Source organism: Rutilus rutilus (genome assembly GCF_951802725.1).
Source record: "Rutilus rutilus genome assembly, chromosome: 2".
Lineage (NCBI taxonomy): Eukaryota > Metazoa > Chordata > Actinopteri > Cypriniformes > Leuciscidae > Rutilus > Rutilus rutilus.
The window spans coordinates 59,486,680-59,509,079 of record NC_140210.1 but is presented as its reverse complement, the minus strand read 5'-3'; the positions used below and the strand labels follow the sequence as shown (position 1 = coordinate 59,509,079).

At 45.6% G+C, this 22,400-nt stretch overlaps 2 protein-coding genes across 7 annotated transcripts in view; both read left to right on the top strand.

Moving 5' to 3' along the window:
- LOC311285227 (bifunctional apoptosis regulator-like) overlaps window positions 1-2,099 on the top strand; it is a 5,986-nt gene extending 3,887 nt beyond the window's left edge. For 2 of the 3 annotated variants that reach the window (XM_084400790.1, XM_084400788.1), the window contains 3 exons: window positions 1,060-1,221; window positions 1,295-1,494; window positions 1,646-2,099. In XM_084400790.1, the coding sequence (XP_084256916.1) occupies window positions 1,060-1,221; window positions 1,295-1,494; window positions 1,646-1,841 (558 nt within the window). In that variant the 3' untranslated portion in view covers window positions 1,842-2,099. The remainder of the gene's footprint in view (window positions 1-1,059; window positions 1,222-1,294; window positions 1,495-1,645) is intronic. The other variant, XM_084400789.1, reaches the window with a different exon arrangement.
- Window positions 2,100-2,782: 683 nt separating this feature from the next.
- Window positions 2,783-22,400, top strand: part of txndc11 (thioredoxin domain containing 11) — a 34,262-nt gene continuing 14,644 nt past the window's right edge. Inside the window, exons 1-9 of one of the 4 annotated variants that reach the window (XM_084402518.1) lie at window positions 2,783-3,025; window positions 6,464-6,680; window positions 6,839-6,936; window positions 7,065-7,194; window positions 11,000-11,093; window positions 11,165-11,277; window positions 11,345-11,542; window positions 13,559-14,078; window positions 14,158-14,300. In XM_084402518.1, the coding sequence (XP_084258644.1) occupies window positions 2,901-3,025; window positions 6,464-6,680; window positions 6,839-6,936; window positions 7,065-7,194; window positions 11,000-11,093; window positions 11,165-11,277; window positions 11,345-11,542; window positions 13,559-14,078; window positions 14,158-14,300 (1,638 nt within the window). In that variant the 5' untranslated portion in view covers window positions 2,783-2,900. Of the gene's footprint in view, window positions 3,026-3,144; window positions 3,431-3,595; window positions 3,674-6,463; window positions 6,681-6,838; window positions 6,937-7,064; window positions 7,195-10,999; window positions 11,094-11,164; window positions 11,278-11,344; window positions 11,543-13,558; window positions 14,079-14,157; window positions 14,301-22,400 lie in introns of those variants that run through there. The other 3 variants (XM_084402519.1, XM_084402521.1, XM_084402520.1) reach the window with 3 other exon arrangements.

Here is a 22,400-nt window from a genome sequence, read left to right as displayed (position 1 = left end):
AAATGGGACTTATGGAGGGATATATAAAAGATTTTGACATAAATATGGTGGGTAACAAGATTAATTTGGTGATATCAACATCAGTGATATATTATAAATGACCTGGGCTTCAGTCGTATAACGCAGATAATTGGTCCGTTCGCGCAGATCTGATCACACTTCTGAATCGAGCTGGTGAACGCACACACAGTGCGGTGATTCAACACATGAACACCCATGCCCATCCTCTCAGGATCCTGGATCAGTGTTACAGGAACCCCAGACACATCGCTTTAACATTTCTGTAGCATAAACACCATAAAACCCACGAGAGCTTCGGATCTTCCAGTGTTTCTCTATAACGCTGAAACCTAAAGTTGTCCGAGTTCCCCTCAACTGCCATTGGCTGATCTGTGTCCGAGGGGAGGGGCTTACCGATTGGTCAGTTGGCCCACAGCCCTCATTGTTTTTTGTCAATGAAATGAACGTATTATATTTTAGTTTGTATTTTTAGTTTTTTTTTTAATACTAAATTATATTTACGCAGTATTTATAATCCATTAAAGGGTTAGTTCACCCAAAAATGAAAACTCTGTCAGTAATTACTCTCCCTCATGTTGTTCAACCCCGTAAGGCTTTCATTCATCTTCGTAACACAGATTAAGATATCTTTGATGAGATCTGAGAGCTGGCTCACTCCTCCACAGGCTTCTGGGTAATCTAGATTGCGACTGCAGTGGCTCAACCTTAAGTTTATCAAGCGACGAGAAAACTTTTTGTGCGCTAAAAAAAAACATGTTTTTTATGATAATTAAATTTTAAACAATTATACTAAACGTCAGGACATTTTATCGTGGTTTATTGTGAAACCGGTAATCGTCCTATCCCTACGTCTGACCCGGGATCGGGACAACACAAACACTACACAAACACTGGAAAGATAAACCCATGGCTCAACCCAGGATTTGGGTTGAAGAAATAACCCATGAGTGTAAAGCTTCTGTGTGTGTGTGTTTCACAGTAAGATCGTTCATCATCATCTCTCTCTCTGTGTGTGTGTGTGTGTGTGTGTGTGTGCAGGAGCTGTATCTGGGCAAGACTGTGTTTCTGCTGGTGGGTCTGAGGAGCTGTCCTCGTCTGACGCTGCTCTACCTCTTCCTGTTCGACTACCAGCACACCTTCCTGCCCTTCATCCACACCGCCTGCCCCGCCACACAGGACCCGCCGGCCCACACGCCGCTGGTGCGTCAGTGTGTGTGTGTGTGTGTGTGTGTGACTCTCACAGACTGGTCGTGACTCTCTCTCTGTGCCGCAGCAGGATTGGCCGGGCTGGCGTCAGTGGGCGGAGTTTCTGCTGATGTACTTCCTGTTGCCGCATCAGCTGCTGGCTGCGTTCGCCTGGCACTGGATGAGCGCTCATTACTGGACGGCAGGCATCGTCATCGTCCACGCCGCGTTACTGTCAGTGTTGGACGTCAGTTTCTACTGGACGCTGTGGACGAGAGGAGAGATGAGGTGTGAACACACACACTTAAACACACCCTTAACACAGTGGTTTTAACATATTTATGGAGTCTGACATTAGACCCATTTGATTCTGTCCCATATGATTTCTGAAGACTGTGTGTGTGTGTGTGTGTGTGTGTGTGTGTGTGTGTGACTGCAGGACGCTCCCTAAGAGGCTCTGGCTTCATGTGTTGTCAGTGATGTTAAGCTCTTCTCTGCTGGTGCTGCTGTGGCCACTCGTCCCTCTGTTCATCATTAACATCGAGATCTACACACATCTGTATATCAACCCCTTCATCACTGCAGCGCTGGTGAAGAACACACTCCAGCGTACAGAAGCACAGCAGAGGCCCTGACACACACACACACACACACACACATGCATTCTACTGACGCTTTTACACAAAGCCTCTTCAGTTCATGCTTTCACTGGATGGACATTAAACCCAAATGATAATCTACTGTTACAATCAGTTTCATAATCAGTAATTCAGACAGTTTAGTGCAATTCAGTTCAATAATACATCTTTATTTTTATATTCATCTTAAAAACCTATTATTTTATTCATTTAATAATCTGGGGGAAGAAAATATAATATATTTTTATACTATAATATATATATATTAAATTAAAATATTTTACTATTAGTAAAAACACAAAGTTGTGGGTTTGTCGTGTCTCTTTTTTTCATATCCCATGAATCTCAGTTTACAGCATTAATAGGTGTCAGTGTGGAGAGATAACAGGCAATAACCGGGAAAAGGATGTTATCATCTCGACATATGTTTGTTATTAATTGAAATCTTTACAAATCTTTAAGTCCAGTTTAAGTTTATGTAGATGATATTTACCAAAGAGTGTGAGAATTTTAATTATATTGACAGAGTCCACTAAACTCAGTGCAAAGAGTTGTTCATTTTTACCTCTAATAATAAGAGAGATTTGTTTCCTTGAGAAAAGCATGTTAACACATTAACATGTAGGCCCTACTGTACCCGATTTATAGCCAAATGGATCGATATTGAATCCAGATCAGAATCGGATCTAATGATTTGCAGCGGTTTCGAAGCTTCACAAAGCCGTGTCCAGTAGCGCTAGTTTTAAGAAAAACACTGAGAGCCTGGGGTGTGTTTCGTTTTTAAATCAAGCCACTCTCGTATTCGCGTTCACCTGTTTATATATTTAAGATTCTCGTTTGGATTCACAACTAACGAAATGCAAATAAAATGGCGCGTTTGTGTGTGTAGTTTAGCGACGCTCCCTCGCTTGGCCCCGCCCCTCTCTCGCTGTGACCACGCCCCTCCGGGAAGCCGGAAGCGTTGACGTGTGTTTGAGCGGTTGGTGCGGCTGTGTTTTGCGCTTTGCTTCGGCTGTCCCGGGATGAGCTGGTCTCTGTAGCGGGCCGGGCTCGGTGATGCTGCAGCGGGTTCGGGCTCAGCTCCGGCAGGTGTCGGCCCAGATGGCGAGAAGACCCGTGTTGTGCTGCGGTGCCATACTGCTCATCTGTGCTCTTATCCTGCCTATAACCCTCACCTGCGGGTAAATATACTGTAGAATATGACTATAATATCATATACTGCTCACCTGTGCTCTTATCCTGCCTATAACTCTCACCTGCGGGTAAATATACTGTAGAATATGACTATAATATCATATACTGCTCACCTGTGCTCTTATCCTGCCTATAACCCTCACCTGCGGGTAAATATACTGTAGAATATGACTATAATATCATATACTGCTCATCTGTGCTCTTATCCTGCCTATAACTCTCACCTGCGGGTAAATATACTGTAGAATATGACTATAATATCATATACTGCTCACCTGTGCTCTTATCCTGCCTATAACTCTCACCTGCGGGTAAATATACTGTAGAATATGACTATAATATCATATACTGCTCACCTGTGCTCTTATCCTGCCTATAACGCTCACCTGCGGGTAAATATACTGTAGAATATGACTATAATATCATATACTGCTCATCTGTGCTCTTATCCTGCCTATAACCCTCACCTGCGGGTAAATATACTGTAGAATATGACTATAATATCATATACTGCTCATCTGTGCTCTTATCCTGCCTATAACCCTCACCTGCGGGTAAATATACTGTAGAATATGACTATAATATCATATACTGCTCATCTGTGCTCTTATCCTGCCTATAACCCTCACCTGCGGGTAAATATACTGTAGAATATGACTATAATATCATATACTGCTCACCTGTGCTCTTATCCTGCCTATAACTCTCACCTGCGGGTAAATATACTGTAAAACAACATATATACTGTAATATGTGCAATATAGACGTGTATATGATGTTCACTGTACAGTGTGTGCAGAATTATTAGGCACGTTGATTTTCTGATCATTTTCTTCTTTTTTCTTCTTTTTTTTTAAGCACATTTGACCAATTCCAAACCACATTAATCTTAATAACTACTATTAATTTTGTAATTAATAATTTATAAGTGATGTATAATTGTTGATGAAGGCTGGAAATTAAAAACGCCTTATATTCAGGTGTGCATTATTATTAGGCACGTTTTCTTTGACAGATAAAATAAACCAAAAAAGAGATTAAACTCAAACCGTGTGCTAACTAACTTACACGCGACGCGCGATAAAAGCCTCTTCTGCATGTTGATCAAGTGTGTGTGTGTGTGTGTGTGTGTGTGTGTGTGTGTGTCTAGCCGCGACGGCGACTCTAGTGTAGAAGCGGTTTCTGGTTTTCTGCGATGTCGCGCTGGAACAGCAAACAGTGTGGCGATGATAATCTCAGGTGTTGTTTATGAGCTTTATTTAATATTAAAAGCGTGTCATGTGACTCTGAGCATTTAGTGCTCCAGCTTTGTAGCTGTAAAAGCAACAATGGATTATTATTTAATTTTTTTATCAACAATAACACAACAGTGGTAGCCTACTAGTATCTCATAACAGTACATCCAAACATTATCTTACAACCGATGGATATACATGTTCATACATATGCATTTAAAATAACAAAAAGAGAAATAATAGTTATTATACAACAGGGCATATCTGAGTACATAAAAAAACACAGACATTTTATAGAGAAAAAAAAATTAAAGGCCAGCTTCACAGTTCAGAAGACATGCGTTTGGAGACCATGCAAAACTCTTTCCAGGAATCTCTTGAATAATTTTGTGGATCTTCTTCCAGTAACCTTTAATCAACACAATCCCAAAACACACGTGTCACCCGCACCGGTGTCTGCCCTGCATGTGAAACACAGTTGAGAAGAACTGGGGAACATTTCATGAAGGCGAGCTGGAGTTAGATAAATCCTGTGAATACTCTATAATCTTGTTGTTGGTCGAGATCGAAACCCCTTTAGGGAAAACACAGATTACCACTCCTCGTGATCCTGACCCTAAGTCCTTTTCCCACATCACCCTCAAAGAGGCAGAAGATGAAGGACAAACAATATAACTCAGAGATCTTCTTCTTTACTGTAAATGAGGAGAAAAGCTGCTTTTCCATTTCCGTTAGATCAAATCGTATATTGCCTTCTTTTAAGTGTGACTCTGAAAAGTGCCGTAGTTGAAGACATTTATAAATTCATCACTGGGAATGATAAATTCCTGCCTTAACGACTGAGATGACCTCAGCTGACCATTATCAGATCAATGACCAAACTCCAGCACTCGTCTCAGCCTCCAGGCCAGAAGACCAGTGTTCTGCACGGGTGTGGAGGAGATCAGGACTGAGAGACGGCTTATTAGCAATAGCTAGATATCTCTTAGCATCCTCACCAAAAGAGTATCAGTCACAGTGAAAATATCAGTCAGAGATACATTTTTTTTGTATATTATGAATAAATGGCAGAGGGCATTACAGTCTAGGAAAGCATCTTGAAGATTCAGTCCCAGTCCAGCGTGAATCAGATCTATTCAGAAACCAACTTACACATGTTTAACGCGTGCAGAGCAAACATATGAAACCCCACCTAAGTCTTTTAGTTTCATCAAAACTAAAGTTTGAGTCTGGGTTTTTTATGATTCCAATATACCTTGAAACCGACGAATTAATCTTTAAAAAATAATCCGTATTTATAGCAAGTTCTGGAACAGAAAGTTCAGTCTCGGAAGAATATTCACTCTTATAACATTAATCCTGCCAGAAGAAGAATCTGGAGGCGGCGACCGACCGGCGAATCTGGAGGCGGTTCTGGTTAATTTGTGTAATTAGCTGGGGATAGTTGGCTTTAGACAGAGTTTCTAAATCACGTGGGATACTGATTCCCAAATATTCGTGTTGTTTAAAGCGTCTCCCTCACTATGAGGACGTGAACACAGGAGCATATCCAGAGCTGCTCTGAGAGAACTGAACCAGCATTTCATCATCTTATTTACAAGAATCATCGTCAAACTCATAGGAGTTTAGTGCGACCTGTCAAAATAAAAGTTCGGTTTAGCCTAAAGACATATGTTACTATTGTACAATAGAATGTAGCCAACTTAAAGTTATCACAACAACAACAACAACAATAACGGTTATTTAGGAAATAATATAGTTTTTTGTCTGTGTCCTAGTTCAGTAAACCTCAGATCTGCAGACAAACTAAAGTTCTTACATTTCATCCGATTGCATTAATATATGTGTATTAAATCAAGACAAACTATATCAGACAACCCAGAATTTCTTAGGAAATAAAATACATTTCAGAAGACTCTATTATCTTATAATTATCATCTTAAATTAATAATTAATAAATTAAGAATAAAAATAAGTTAAGGTTTTTTTAATTCAATTGATTAGAAATGTTTTTGATTATAAAAATGGGAATTATTTTGCCCTAAGTTAAATCCCACATTCACTCCAGTCTTCAGTGTCACATGATCCTTCAGAAATCACTCTAATATGATGATTTGATGCTCGAGACATTTATGATTATCAATACAACCACTGACTCACTGTGTGTGTGTGTGTGTGTGTGTGTGTCAGCCGGGAGAAGGCAGTGGTGGCGCTGGCGCGGGCTCCGGGCCGCTTCTTCCCCGCGGACGGGCCGGTGCTGGACCTGTTCCTGGGTCAGCTGGAGGAGGCGCATGTCCTGCGGGAGGAGGCGGATGTGTCGGTGGTGTTCTACTACGCCCCCTGGTGCGCTCACTGCCTCACTGCACGACGGGTCCTCCAGCAGGTGGCGCTGCGGCTCACGGCACAGGTACTGTGAACTCTACTGTGTTGAATTATCACCTGTGAGTTTCTCACATATGTCTTCCACTGCGTAACAGTCAGTAATGAAGAACAGAAGAATGTGCTGCAGTTTCCTGTGTGATGATGCGTGTCCTGTGTGTGATGATGCGTGTCCTGTGTGTGCAGGTGCAGTTTGTGGCCGTGAACTGCTGGTGGCATCAGGGCAGATGCAGGAAGCAGAAGAGCTTCTTCCAGTATCCAGTCATTCATCTCTACTACTGGAGGTAAACACACACTTACAGTGACTGAGCAGGTGTTCAGCATCATGAACACACATAATGACTGTGTGTGTGTGTGTGTGTGTGTGTGTGTGTGTGTGTGTGTGTGTGTGTGTGTGTGTGTGTGTGTGGAGGTTCGGTCCGATCGAGTACAGAGGTCCGGTTCAGTCTGAGTATCTGGAGAGCTTCATTCTGAGGGTTTCTACTCCACTAACATACTTGCCCACCAGCAGAGCCCTGCACACCTTCCTCACACACCAGCAGGTACACACACACACACACACACACACACACACACACACACACACACACACACACACACACACACACTCCTGCCCACCAGCAGAGCCCTGCACACCTTCCTCACACACCAGCAGGTACACACACACACACACACACACACACACACACACACACACACACACACACACTCCTGCCCACCAGCAGAGCCCTGCACACCTTCCTCACACACCAGCAGGTACACACACACACACACACACACACACACACACACACACACACACACACACTCCTGCCCACCAGCAGAGCCCTGCACACCTTCCTCACACACCAGCAGGTACACACACACACACACACACACACACACACACACACACACACACACACACACACACTCCTGCCCACCAGCAGAGCCCTGCACACCTTCCTCACACACCAGCAGGTACACACACACACACACACACACACACACACACACACACACACACACACACTCCTGCCCACCAGCAGAGCCCTGCACACCTTCCTCACACACCAGCAGGTACACACACACACACACACACACACACACACACACACACACACACACACACACACACACTCCTGCCCACCAGCAGAGCCCTGCACACCTTCCTCACACACCAGCAGGTACACACACACACACACACACACACACACACACACACACACACACACACACACACTCCTGCCCACCAGCAGAGCCCTGCACACCTTCCTCACACACCAGCAGGTACACACACACACACACACACACACACACACACTCCTGCCCACCAGCAGAGCCCTGCACACCTTCCTCACACACCAGCAGGTACACACACACACACACACACACTCCTGCCCACCAGCAGAGCCCTGCACACCTTCCTCACACACCAGCAGGTACACACACACACACACACACACACACACACACACACTCCTGCCCACCAGCAGAGCCCTGCACACCTTCCTCACACACCAGCAGGTACACACACACACACACACACACACACTCCTGCCCACCAGCAGAGCCCTGCACACCTTCCTCACACACCAGCAGGTACACACACACACACACACACACTCCTGCCCACCAGCAGAGCCCTGCACACCTTCCTCACACACCAGCAGGTACACACACACACACACACACACACACACACACACACACACACACACACACACTCCTGCCCACCAGCAGAGCCCTGCACACCTTCCTCACACACCAGCAGGTACACACACACACACACACACACACACACACACACACACACACACACACACACACACACACACACACACACACACTCCTGCCCACCAGCAGAGCCCTGCACACCTTCCTCACACACACACACACACACACACACACACACACACACACACACACACACACACACACACTCCTGCCCACCAGCAGAGCCCTGCACACCTTCCTCACACACCAGCAGGTACACACACACACACACACACACACACACTCCTGCCCACCAGCAGAGCCCTGCACACCTTCCTCACACACCAGCAGGTACACACACACACACACACACACACACACACACACACACACACACACACACACACACACACACACTCCTGCCCACCAGCAGAGCCCTGCACACCTTCCTCACACACCAGCAGGTACACACACACACACACACACACACACACACACACACACACACACACACACACACACACACACACACACTCCTGCCCACCAGCAGAGCCATGCACACCTTCCTCACACACCAGCAGGTACACACACACACACACACACACTCCTGCCCACCAGCAGAGCCCTGCACACCTTCCTCACACACCAGCAGGTACACACACACACACACACACACACACACACACACACACACACACACACACACACACTCCTGCCCACCAGCAGAGCTCTGCACACCTTCCTCACACACCAGCAGGTACACACACACACACACACACACACACACACACACACACACACACACACACTCCTGCCCACCAGCAGAGCCCTGCACACCTTCCTCACACACCAGCAGGTACACACACACACACACACACACACACACACACACACACACACACACACACACACACACACACACACTCCTGCCCACCAGCAGAGCCCTGCACACCTTCCTCACACACCAGCAGGTACACACACACACACACACACACACACACACACACACACACACTCCTGCCCACCAGCAGAGCCATGCACACCTTCCTCACACACCAGCAGGTACACACACACACACACTCCTGCCCACCAGCAGAGCCCTGCACACCTTCCTCACACACCAGCAGGTACACACACACACACACACACACACACACACACACACACACACTCACACTCCTGCCCACCAGCAGAGCCCTGCACACCTTCCTCACACACCAGCAGGTACACACACACACACACACACACACTCCTGCCCACCAGCAGAGCCATGCACACCTTCCTCACACACCAGCAGGTACACACACACACACACACACACACACACACACACACACACACACACACACACACACACACACACTCCTGCCCACCAGCAGAGCTCTGCACACCTTCCTCACACACCAGCAGGTACACACACACACACACACACACACACACACACACACACACACACACACACACACACACACACACTCCTGCCCACCAGCAGAGCCATGCACACCTTCCTCACACACCAGCAGGTACACACACACACACACACACACACACACACACACACACACACACACTCCTGCCCACCAGCAGAGCCCTGCACACCTTCCTCACACACCAGCAGGTACACACACACACACACACACACACACACACACTCCTGCCCACCAGCAGAGCCCTGCACACCTTCCTCACACACCAGCAGGTACACACACACACACACACACACACACACAAACACACACACACACTCCTGCCCACCAGCAGAGCCCTGCACACCTTCCTCACACACCAGCAGGTACACACACACACACACACACACACACACACACACTCCTGCCCACCAGCAGAGCCCTGCACACCTTCCTCACACACCAGCAGGTACACACACACACACACACACACACTCCTGCCCACCAGCAGAGCCCTGCACACCTTCCTCACACACCAGCAGGTACACACACACACACACACACACACACACACACACTCCTGCCCACCAGCAGAGCCCTGCACACCTTCCTCACACACCAGCAGGTACACACACACACACACACACACACACACACACACACACACACACACACACACACACTCCTGCCCACCAGCAGAGCCCTGCACACCTTCCGCACACACCAGCAGGTACACACACACACACACACACACACACACACACACACTCCTGCCCACCAGCAGAGCCCTGCACACCTTCCGCACACACCAGCAGGTACACACACACACACACACACACACACACACACACACACACACACACACACACACACACACACACACACACTCCTGCCCACCAGCAGAGCCCTGCACACCTTCCGCACACACCAGCAGGTACACACACACGCATACTCTTGCACACTCACACATACTCTCTCGCACACACACACACACACTCTTGCACACACGCTCTCGCACACTCACATATGCTCTCACACACACACTCACATATACTCTCACACACGCTATCAGTAACCGGTATCGGCTGGTCACTCGTATAAAAATATTGGAAATTGGAATCAGCCAAGAAAACTGCAAATGGTGCATCTCTAATAAAGAAATAACTATAATACTTTCTCATTGTGATGTCTGTGTGTGTGTGTGTGTGTGTGTGTGTGTGTGTGTGTGTGTGTGTGTGCGCTCCAGCAGGGTGTGGTGGGTTATTTCCAGTTTAACTCGTCTCCTCAGCCGGCCGGTTACATCAGCTTCCTGTTATCAGCTCTGCACGCGCTCAGACGAGGTACTGTCCCCATCACACACACATCACTGATGCTCAACCTGACTCTGACACGCTGCCTTCTCATTGGCCAGATCATCAGGGGGCGGTGCGCTTCGCTGTGGTGACCAATCAGGCGGTGGCAGAGGGCATGTCACTCAGGGAGGATGAAAGTGTGTATTTACACCGGCGTTTGAACAGCTCGCTGGTGAGTTCATGATCACACACACTCGTTCTGATGACACACTCAGTGAAATGACTGTTTCTGAATGCAGGTGTTCCCACGAGCGCAGAGGAACCTCACTGCTCAGGCCGTCTGTGATTGGGTGTTTGAGAACAGAGAGAGTGTCGTCCACTGGATCCAGCCAACGGGAGCCAAGAGTTACTCGCTGGAGGCGGAGCTACAGAAAGGCCCCGCCCTCCTCACCTTCCTCCCACACAATCCCCTCTCAGCCAATCAGCTGCTCAACCAGGTACACTCAGCTAACACTATAACGCCATGAAAAATGCTTTTCAGATTTGAATGGTTTATCGTTTTTATAATTTAACCATGTTTTTATAAAATATGTGTATTTTCTTAAAGTTCAGGAAATTATGTATACCCACACTTGTGTAAAAAGTATTGTTTATTTTTATTGTAACTTTTATTGTGAGAGTTTCTCATTATCATGAGAAACAAAGTCATTATTACGAGATAGCAAGTTCTCGTTCAAACATTAGTTTCTCACTATGGGAATCGCCTCAGGCATGACCAATCCTGGAAGCACCAGTTATATCACATCTGTCAGTTGACCGACCAATTAATGACAGTGATGCGTAAGTCCCGCCTCCCTAATACACAGAGCCTATAGAAAGTCTTCATACCCTGCGAAATCTCCATCTTTTGTCACATTACACCCTGGAAAGTGGAAACTGGGCGATTGGTCAGGTTTGGTTTGAAGGGAAAATGGATTCTGCTGAGTACATCCAAATGTTTGAGTAAACCTGTGTCCCTCAGCTGAAGATGGGCAGGTCATTCACACTCCAGCACCACAGTGATCCCATACACACCGCCAAAAGAACAGCGTAGCGGCTTCAGGATAGCAAGGTGAATGTCCTTGAGTGGCCGAGTCAGAGCGCTGACTGCAATCCACTAGTGAAAAAAATATAAAAATGTATATCTGGTGTCTGAATAATGTGTGGTTTGACTGTATCCCTCAGAAAAATGGATGTCTGTAATTAAAGCAAAAGGTGTCTCTATGAAGTATTAAATCAGGGGACTGATTACTTTTACAACCCTGTTATTTATTAATTTATTATTAATTTTTTTTATTTGAACAATCCTCCAGAATGTAATTTTTACTTTGATGATTTACTTTTTTTTGCAACTGATTAATTAATACGCATCGGACACAGTGTGCAAGGTTTGTGTGAGTGAAGATTTTTTTTTAGGATGACGAATAGAAAAAAATCTGTCCTTGGTCCTTAATGCACTCCGTTCCCTTTTGAGCCTGTGTATTATACTGATTTAAAGTCCCCCTGTAGTCAATCATTTCATCCCTTAAAACTCATCTTTGATCACCAAAATGACATATTTAGGCTTTTCTTCCTAAATAAAATTGCCTTAAAGCTTGAATGTAACTCCACACCCTTGCCTCATTTAGTATGCGTGGCTCTATGGATATGCAAATGAGCCCCGCCTCCACTCACTCACTCAGAGATCCACTGTTTGGCGATCACACGTTGATCTGATTGGTTACAAGGTAGTTTGTGACGTCAGAAACACCGGCGATTTCAAAGCGTGTTTTTGAGACTGTCTTTGGTTCACTGCAGTTTTAAGGAGGAAATATTCAGCAATGGAGTCGACTTATGAACTTACACATGCTTTGTCTTAAAGCAGATTAAAAACACCACATAGACAAACAACTTTTAAAAGCTGGATTTTCACCACAGGGGAACTTTAAGGCTCTTTTCACTGAAGACTGCTTTATTATTGGCTCTTAGTGAACTTCATGCTTTGACGGTTCATAACTCCTGTATGCTATTCACTCTGGAATCGAGACTGTCTCAAAACTAATCCTAAAGTGAGCAAGTCAGCTCTCACCTGCAAACATGTGGATCTACTGGCTTTCCATCCGCCCTTCCAGCGGCTTCATTGCTCGTGTCCTGTCCGGGAACTTAACTGCGATAGAGGCGATAGTCCAAAATCTCCACCGGTGAACAGATTTATCCCGGTATATCACCCGCCCCTAGTTCCCTGGATGGGAACTACTGATCTAGATGATTCTGACTGCATAAATGCGTCAGATGAAGCCAAACCCTGCCTATAGAACTAAAACCCAAAGAAGACTAAAACATGAACTCAACTCGAACTTCATCGGCTGCCTCATAAGCACTGATTTGTCCTTCATGAAGTTCGCTTGCAGTGTTTGTCATTGTTCTAGCAGATGTTTGTCAGAGAAGTGTTAGTGTGTGAGGATCACTTGAGCGGTGTGTTCTGTGTGTGTCAGGTGACTGATGTGGCGTTGCGTTATCACTCCTGCGGCTCTGAGGACGATGTGTCTTCTGTCCCGCGCTGCTGTCAGTCCCTGCTGGCGTCCGGCGCTGAAGCGAGTGTGTGTGAGCTGTGTGTCTCTCACTGCTGGGCTCTGGGTGTGTGTGTGGAGCACGTCCAGCTCTCCAGCGCCCCCTGCAGGAGCGTCCAGGGCTCATACAGTCCGTTCAGTCAGATCAGTGTGTGTTGCAGGAGCATCCCGAGGCCCATCCCTGACTCCATCCCTGACTCCATCCCTGGCTCCATCCCTGACTCCATCCCTAACTCCAATGACTCCATCCCTAACTCCACTGACTCCATCACTGGCCTTCAGTGCCGAACCAACAACACGCTGCGCTTCTACATGCTGGACGCCGCACTGCACTGGACTCTGGCACAGAGACTCGGGGCGACCAATCACAGCGGCCAGCCCTTCATCACCATCATCAACCTCAGAGACGAGACGCACTACGTGCTCAAGCACACCGACTCACTGGGTAAAAACACTGAACACACTCGCACACACGTCACACTGCACCAGTAATAATTGCTGTTCTCTCTGTGTCTGTGGAGCAGAAGATTTCATCCAGAACTTCAGCGTCTCCTTCAGTCCTTTACACAGACATCTGGTGGGACACAAACAACATCAGCACACTCAGTCCCTCATACAGGAAGTGACCTCAGACAGCTTCCTGGACACCGTCATGGACTCCCAGCGGGTGAGATCAGCTCTTCTTTTAAATGCTTTTATTAACTTAAAGAGAGTACAGGGGATATATAGCACACAATCAGCCTGATACAGCAGAGTAAATGAATTATTTAGAATAAAGGTCCGTTCAAGAACGATGACTATATTAACATCCACACCAAGAACGATGACTATATTAGCGTTCACACCAAGAACGATGACTATATTAGCGTTCACACCAAGAACGATCACTATATTAGCGTCCACACCAAGAACGATGACTATATTAGCGTCCACACCAAGAACGATGACTATATTAGCGTTCACACCAAGAACGATGACTATATTAGCGTCCACACCAAGAACGACGACTATTATTAGCGTTCACACCAAGAACGACGACTATTATTAGCGTTCACACCAAGAACGATCACTATATTAGCGTCCACACCAAGAACGATGACTATATTAGCGTCCACACCAAGAACGATGACTATATTAGCGTTCACACCAAGAACGACGACTATATTAGCGTCCACACCAAGAACGATGACTATATTAGCGTCCACACCAAGAACGATGACTATATTAGCGTTCACACCAAGAACGATGACTATATTAGCGTCCACACCAAGAACGACGACTATTATTAGCGTTCACACCAAGAACGATGACTATATTAGCGTCCACACCAAGAACGATGACTATATTAGCGTCCACACCAAGAACGATGACTATATTAGCGTTCACACCAAGAACGATGACTATATTAGCGTCCACACCAAGAACGACGACTATTATTAGCGTTCACACCAAGAACGACGACTATTATTAGCGTTCACACCAAGAACGACGACTATATGAGCGTTCACACCAAGAACGACGACTATATTAGCGTCCACACCAAGAACGACGACTATATTAGCGTCCACACCAAGAACGATGACTATATTAGCGTCCACACCAAGAACGATGACTATATTAGCGTTCACACCAAGAACGATGACTATATTAGCGTCCACACCAAGAACGATGACTATATTAGCGTCCACACCAAGAACGATGACTATATTAGCCTATATTAGCGTCCACACCAAGAACGATGACTATATTAGCGTTCACACCAAGAACGATGACTATATTAGCGTCCACACCAAGAACGATGACTATATTAGCGTCCACACCAAGAACGATGACTATATTAGCGTCCACACCAAGAACGATGACTATATTAGCGTCCACACCAAGAACGATGACTATATTAGCGTCCACACCAAGAACGATGACTATATTAGCGTCCACACCAAGAACGATGACTACATGAGCGTTCACACCAAGAACGGTGACTACATGAGCGTTCACACCAAGAACGACGACTATATTAGCGTCCACACCAAGAACGACGACTATATTAGCGTCCACACCAAGAACGACGACTATATTAGCGTCCACACCAAGAACGATGTCTATATTAGCGTTCACACCAAGAACGATGACTACATGAGCGTTCACACCAAGAACGATGACTATATTAGCGTTCACACCAAGAACGATGTCTATATTAGCGTTCACACCAAGAACGATGATTATATTAGCGTCCACACCAAGAACGATGACTATTATTTGCGTTCACACCAAGAACGATGACTACATGAGCGTTCACACCAAGAACGATGTCTATATTAGCGTCCACACCAAGAACGATGACTATATTAGCGTCCACACCAAGAACGACGACTATATTAGCGTTCACACCAAGAACGATGACTATTATTTGCGTTCACACCAAGAACGATGACTACATGAGCGTTCACACCAAGAACGATGTCTATATTAGCGTCCACACCAAGAACGATGACTATATTAGCGTCCACACCAAGAACGACGACTATATTAGCGTTCACACCAAGAACGATGACTATTATTTGCGTTCACACCAAGAACGATGACTACATGAGCGTTCACACCAAGAACGATGTCTATATTAGCGTCCACACCAAGAACGATGACTATATTAGCGTCCACACCAAGAACGATGACTATATTAGCATCCACACCAAGAACGATGACTATATTAGCGTCCACACCAAGAACGATGATTATATTAGCGTCCACACCAAGAACGATGACTATATTAGCGTCCACACCAAGAACGATGACTATATTAGCGTCCACACCAAGAACGATGTCTATATGAGCGTTCACACCAAGAACGATGACTACATGAGCGTTCACACCAAGAACGATGACTATATTAGCGTTCACACCAAGAACGATGTTCTTGGAGATCCAAGATGGCGGCGCGAGTACATCGCGAGGCTCGCGGTCTCTCCAGATTCTGTAATTTAGCAGTATTTTTCTTGCTCATTTCGGGTCTGTTCGTCCAGAACAGTTGTGCCTTAACATCGTACACCCAAGGTGAGCTTTTGGATATTGGTTTGCGAATTTCCGACAGTTTTATGGACAACCTTCGACTCCTTCCTGAGATCGCCAGATCACCCGAGGCTATGCACTCTGCCCGGCCGGGCGGAAGTGCTCGCAGGCGCCGGCGAGATCGTAAACAAAGGCGGGGGAAGCGCGGAGGACTAAGAGCTAAGCTAAAGCTAACACCACACCGGCTCTCTTTACCCAGCATTTTCCTTGCCAATGTACGGTCGCTGTTGAACAAAATGGAGGAGATTCGACTCAACATCACATACAGCAAGAGACTTTTGAACTGTAATGTTCTAATTTTCACGGAAACATGGTTAAACAGCGGAATACCGGACAACGCTATTGAGCTAGCGGGACGCCATACATTCCGGGCGGATAGAACATTACATGGCTCCGGTAAGACCAGAGGTGGTGGATTGTGCATTTACATTAACAAAGCTTGGTGCACAAACTCTGCTATTGTTGGGAGACATTGTTCAGCTAACCTTGAGTTTCTCATGGTTAAATGTAGACCGTTTTATCTACCGCGGGAGTTCACTTCCACTATTATAACTGCAGCCTATATTCCCCCGGATGCTGATGCCAAGTTTGCTATGAAAGAACTTCACGCAGCCATCAGTAAACAACAGACCGTTCACCCGGAAGCTGCGTTTATTGTTGCGGGTGATTTTAATCATTCAAACTTAAAGTCAGTGCTACCGAAATTTCACCAGCATGTTTCCTGTCACACCAGAGGAAACAAAACCTTAGACCATGTTTACACAAACATGGCTGAAGCTTACGTCGCGACACCCCTCCCCCACTTGGGACAGTCAGATCACCTTTCTTTGTTCCTCACCCCCAAATATGCACCTCTGATCAATCGCGTGAAGCCATCAGTGAAGACCATCAAGGTGTGGCCTGCGGGGGCAGATTTCTCACTCCAGGAAAGGTTTCTACACACAGACTGGAGTATGTTTGCTTCTCAAGCCACCAGTGGCTCTCACACGGACATTGACTGCTACACCTCCTCTGTACTGGATTATATTAATACCACCATTGACAGTGTTACAACCCAGAAGCAGATCACCACATACCCAAATCAGAAGCCATGGATGAACAGGGAAGTGCGACTCCTATTGAAGACACGCAATACTGCCTTCAGATCAGGAGATGCACAAGCCTATAGCACATCCAGAGCAAATCTGAAAAGGGGCATCAAAGAGGCCAAGCACTGCTACAAGCTTAAGATAGAGGGACACTTTTCCAACGCTGACCCTCGGCGCATGTGGCAGGGCATTCAGGCCATCAGTGACTACAAACCCTCTCACTCCACCCCCGCAGCCACTGATGTCAACTTCCTGAACGAGCTAAATGACTTTTATGCTCGCTTTGAAAGAGACAACAGAGAAACTGCCACCAAGCTCAAATCCTCAGCTGACCACCCACCGATCACACTCTCCTCCACAGATGTCTGCAATGCACTGAGCAGGATCAGCGCGCACAAGGCTGCTGGACCAGACAACATCCCTGGACGCGTACTCAGGGCATGTGCGGAGCAGCTCGCTGGGGTTTTTACAGACATTTTCAACCTGTCTCTTGCCCAAGCAACTGTACCAACATGCTTTAAATGCACTTCCATTGTGCCAGTGCCAAAACACTCCAGCCCGAAGTGCCTTAATGACTACCGCCCTGTAGCACTCACACCCATCGTAATGAAGTGCTTTGAGCGGCTGGTCCTGGCACACCTAAAAGACTCTCTACCATCCACATTGGACTCACACCAGTTTGCCTACCGTAGCAATAGGAGCACAGAGGATGCAGTCTCCATGGCACTGCACTCTGTGCTCACACATCTGGACAATAAGAACACTTATGCACGCATGCTGTTTGTTGACTTCAGCTCAGCATTCAACACTGTCATCCCAACTAAGTTAATAGCCAAACTTGGAGACCTGGGCTTCAACACCTCCATGTGCAACTGGATTTTGGACTTCTTGACCAACAGACCCCAGAATGTTCGATCAGGCTCCAACTGCTCCACATCCATCACACTCAACACTGGTGTACCACAGGGCTGTGTGCTAAGCCCGTTCCTCTACTCCCTCTTCACCTCCGACTGCAAGCCTGTGTACGGATCTAATTCCATCGTCAAGTTTGCGGACGACACTACGGTGATTGGTCTCATCAGCAACAACGATGAGACTGCCTATAGGGAGGAGATCAAGCACCTGGCCACATGGTGCACCGAAAATAACCAGCTCCTCAACACCACCAAAACGAAGGAGCTCATCGTGGACTTCAGGAAAGTGTCAAGAGGCACACACGACACCATCCACATCAATGGAATGGCTGTTGAGCGTGTCTCCAGTTTCAAGTTCCTGGGGACCCACATCTCGGCGGACATGACCTGGACAACCAACACCTCCAGCCTGGTCAAGAAGGCTCACCAGCGCCTCTTCTTCCTGAGGACACTGAGGAAGAATCAGCTTTCCTCCACTATCCTGGTGAACTTCTATCGCTGTGCAATAGAAAGCATCCTGACCAACTGTGCTACAGTGTGGTATGGGAGCTGTTCTGTTGCAGAGCGCAAGGCACTGCAGCGGGTGGTGAAAACCGCCCAGCGCATCACTGGGACTCCACTACCTGCCATCGAGCACATCCAGAGGAAACGCTGTCTGCATCGAGCTCGCAGCATCCTTAAGGACTCCTCTCACCCAGCCCACAGACTGTTTTCTCTCCTGCCTTCCGGCAGGCGTTTCAGGTGCCTCCGGACCAGGACCAGCAGACTAAAGAACAGTTTTTTCCCCAGAGCTGTCTCTTTATTAAACTCTAACCCTCATTGATCCCACTCCCCTTATATACTGATTGACTCTCCTCTCCCTCCTCACACCTGCCTCCATTTTGTTATTTGCAATACTATAATGTTCATTTGCACTGCTGACTGTTATTACAGTAACAACTGTTTACATATGCATCTTGCACTACTACCTTGACTGGAATATGCTCATTTGCACTGCCGACTGTTTATTTACAGTACCGACTGTTATATATACATTGCAATATCGTACCTTAACTGTAATATGCAATTACTTTCCACTGCACTCACTCGGATAGCTTCTGTCCAAACTTTATTTGCACTACTTTAAATCCATTGTTATACTGCTCATTAGCCTAACTTATACATATATCTATTTGTAAAATTCTGTTTATAGTAATATCCATCTGTATATTATGCTCACATTCTGTTTATAGTAACAGCCATCTGTATATATATTCATAGTACATATCTATCTGTAAAATTATGTTTATAGTAACAGCCATCTGTATATTATATTCAGTACATATCTATCTGTAAACATTCTGTTTATAGTAATAGCCATCTGTATATTATTATATTCAGTACATATCTAGCTGTAAATTCTGTTCACAGTAATAGTTATCTGTATATTATATTCATAGGACAATCTATCTGTAAATTTTTGTTTATAATAGTATTCAACTCTATATTTATTCAGTACATATCCATGTTCTGCACTTATGAACCACTGTATATCCTGCACTTGCTGCTATTGCACTTCTGGTTAGACCTAAACTGCATTTCGTTGCCTTGTACCTGTACTTGTGTAATGACAATAAAGTTGAATCTAATCATCTAATCTAATATTAGCGTTCACACCAAGAACGATGATTATATTAGCATCCACACCAAGAACGATGACTATTATTTGCGTTCACACCAAGAACGATGACTATATTAGCGTTCACACCAAGAACGATGACTATATTAGCGTTCACACCAAGAACGATGACTATATGAGCGTTCACACCAAGAACGATGTCTATATTAGCGTTCACACCAAGAACGATGATTATATTAGCGTCCACACCAAGAACGATGATTATATTAGCGTCCACACCAAGAACGATGACTATATTAGCGTCCACACCAAGAACGATGATTATATTAGCGTCCACACCAAGAACGATGATTATATTAGCGTCCACACCAAGAACGATGATTATATTAGCGTCCACACCAAGAACGATGACTATATTAGTGTCCACACCAAGAACGATGACTATATTAGCGTTCACACCAAGAACGATGATTATATTAGCGTTCACACCAAGAACGATGTCTATATTAGCGTCCACACCAAGAACGATGACTATATTAGCGTCCACACCAAGAACGATGACTATATTAGCGTTCACACCAAGAACGATGATTATATTAGCGTCCACACCAAGAACGATGACTATATTAGCATTCACACCAAGAACGATGACTATATGAGCGTTCACACCAAGAACGATGTCTATATTAGCGTTCACACCAAGAACGATGATTATATTAGCGTCCACACCAAGAACGATGACTATTATTTGCGTTCACACCAAGAACGATGACTATATTAGCGTCCACACCAAGAACGATGACTATTATTTGCGTTCACACCAAGAACGATGACTATATGAGCGTTCACACCAAGAACGATGACTATATTAGCGTTCACACCAAGAACGATGACTATATTAGCGTCCACACCAAGAACGATGACTATTATTTGCGTTCACACCAAGAACGATGACTATATTAGCGTTCACACCAAGAACGATGATTATATTAGCGTTCACACCAAGAACGATGTCTATATTAGCGTCCACACCAAGAACGATGACTATATTAGCGTCCACACCAAGAACGATGACTATATTAGCGTTCACACCAAGAACGATGATTATATTAGCGTCCACACCAAGAACGATGACTATATTAGCATTCACACCAAGAACGATGACTATATGAGCGTTCACACCAAGAACGATGTCTATATTAGCGTTCACACCAAGAACGATGATTATATTAGCGTCCACACCAAGAACGATGACTATTATTTGCGTTCACACCAAGAACGATGACTATATTAGCGTCCACACCAAGAACGATGACTATTATTTGCGTTCACACCAAGAACGATGACTATATTAGCGTTCACACCAAGAACGATGACTATATTAGCGTTCACACCAAGAACGATGACTATTATTAGCGTTCACACCAAGAACGATGACTATATTAGCGTCCACACCAAGAACGATGACTATATTAGCGTCCACACCAAGAACGATGACTATATTAGCGTTCACACCAAGAACGATGACTATATTAGCGTCCACACCAAGAACGATGACTATATTAGCGTTCACACCAAGAACGATGACTATATTAGCGTTCACACCAAGAACGATGACTATATTAGCGTCCACACCAAGAACGATGACTATATTAGCGTCCACACCAAGAACGATGACTATATTAGCGTCCACACCAAGAACGATGACTATACTAGCGTTCACACCAAGAACGATGACTATATTAGCGTTCACACCAAGAACGACGACTATTATTAGCGTTCACACCAAGAACGATGACTATATGAGCGTTCACACCAACGATGACTATATTAGCGTCCACACCAAAAACGATGACTATATTAGCGTCCACACCAAGAACGACGACTATATGAGCGTTCACACCAAGAACGACGACTATATTAGCGTCCACACCAAGAACGATGACTATATTAGCGTACACACCAAGAACGATGACTATTATTAGCGTCCACACCAAGAACGATGACTATATTAGCGTTCACACCAAGAACGATGACTATATTAGCGTTCACACCAAGAACGATGACTATTATTAGCG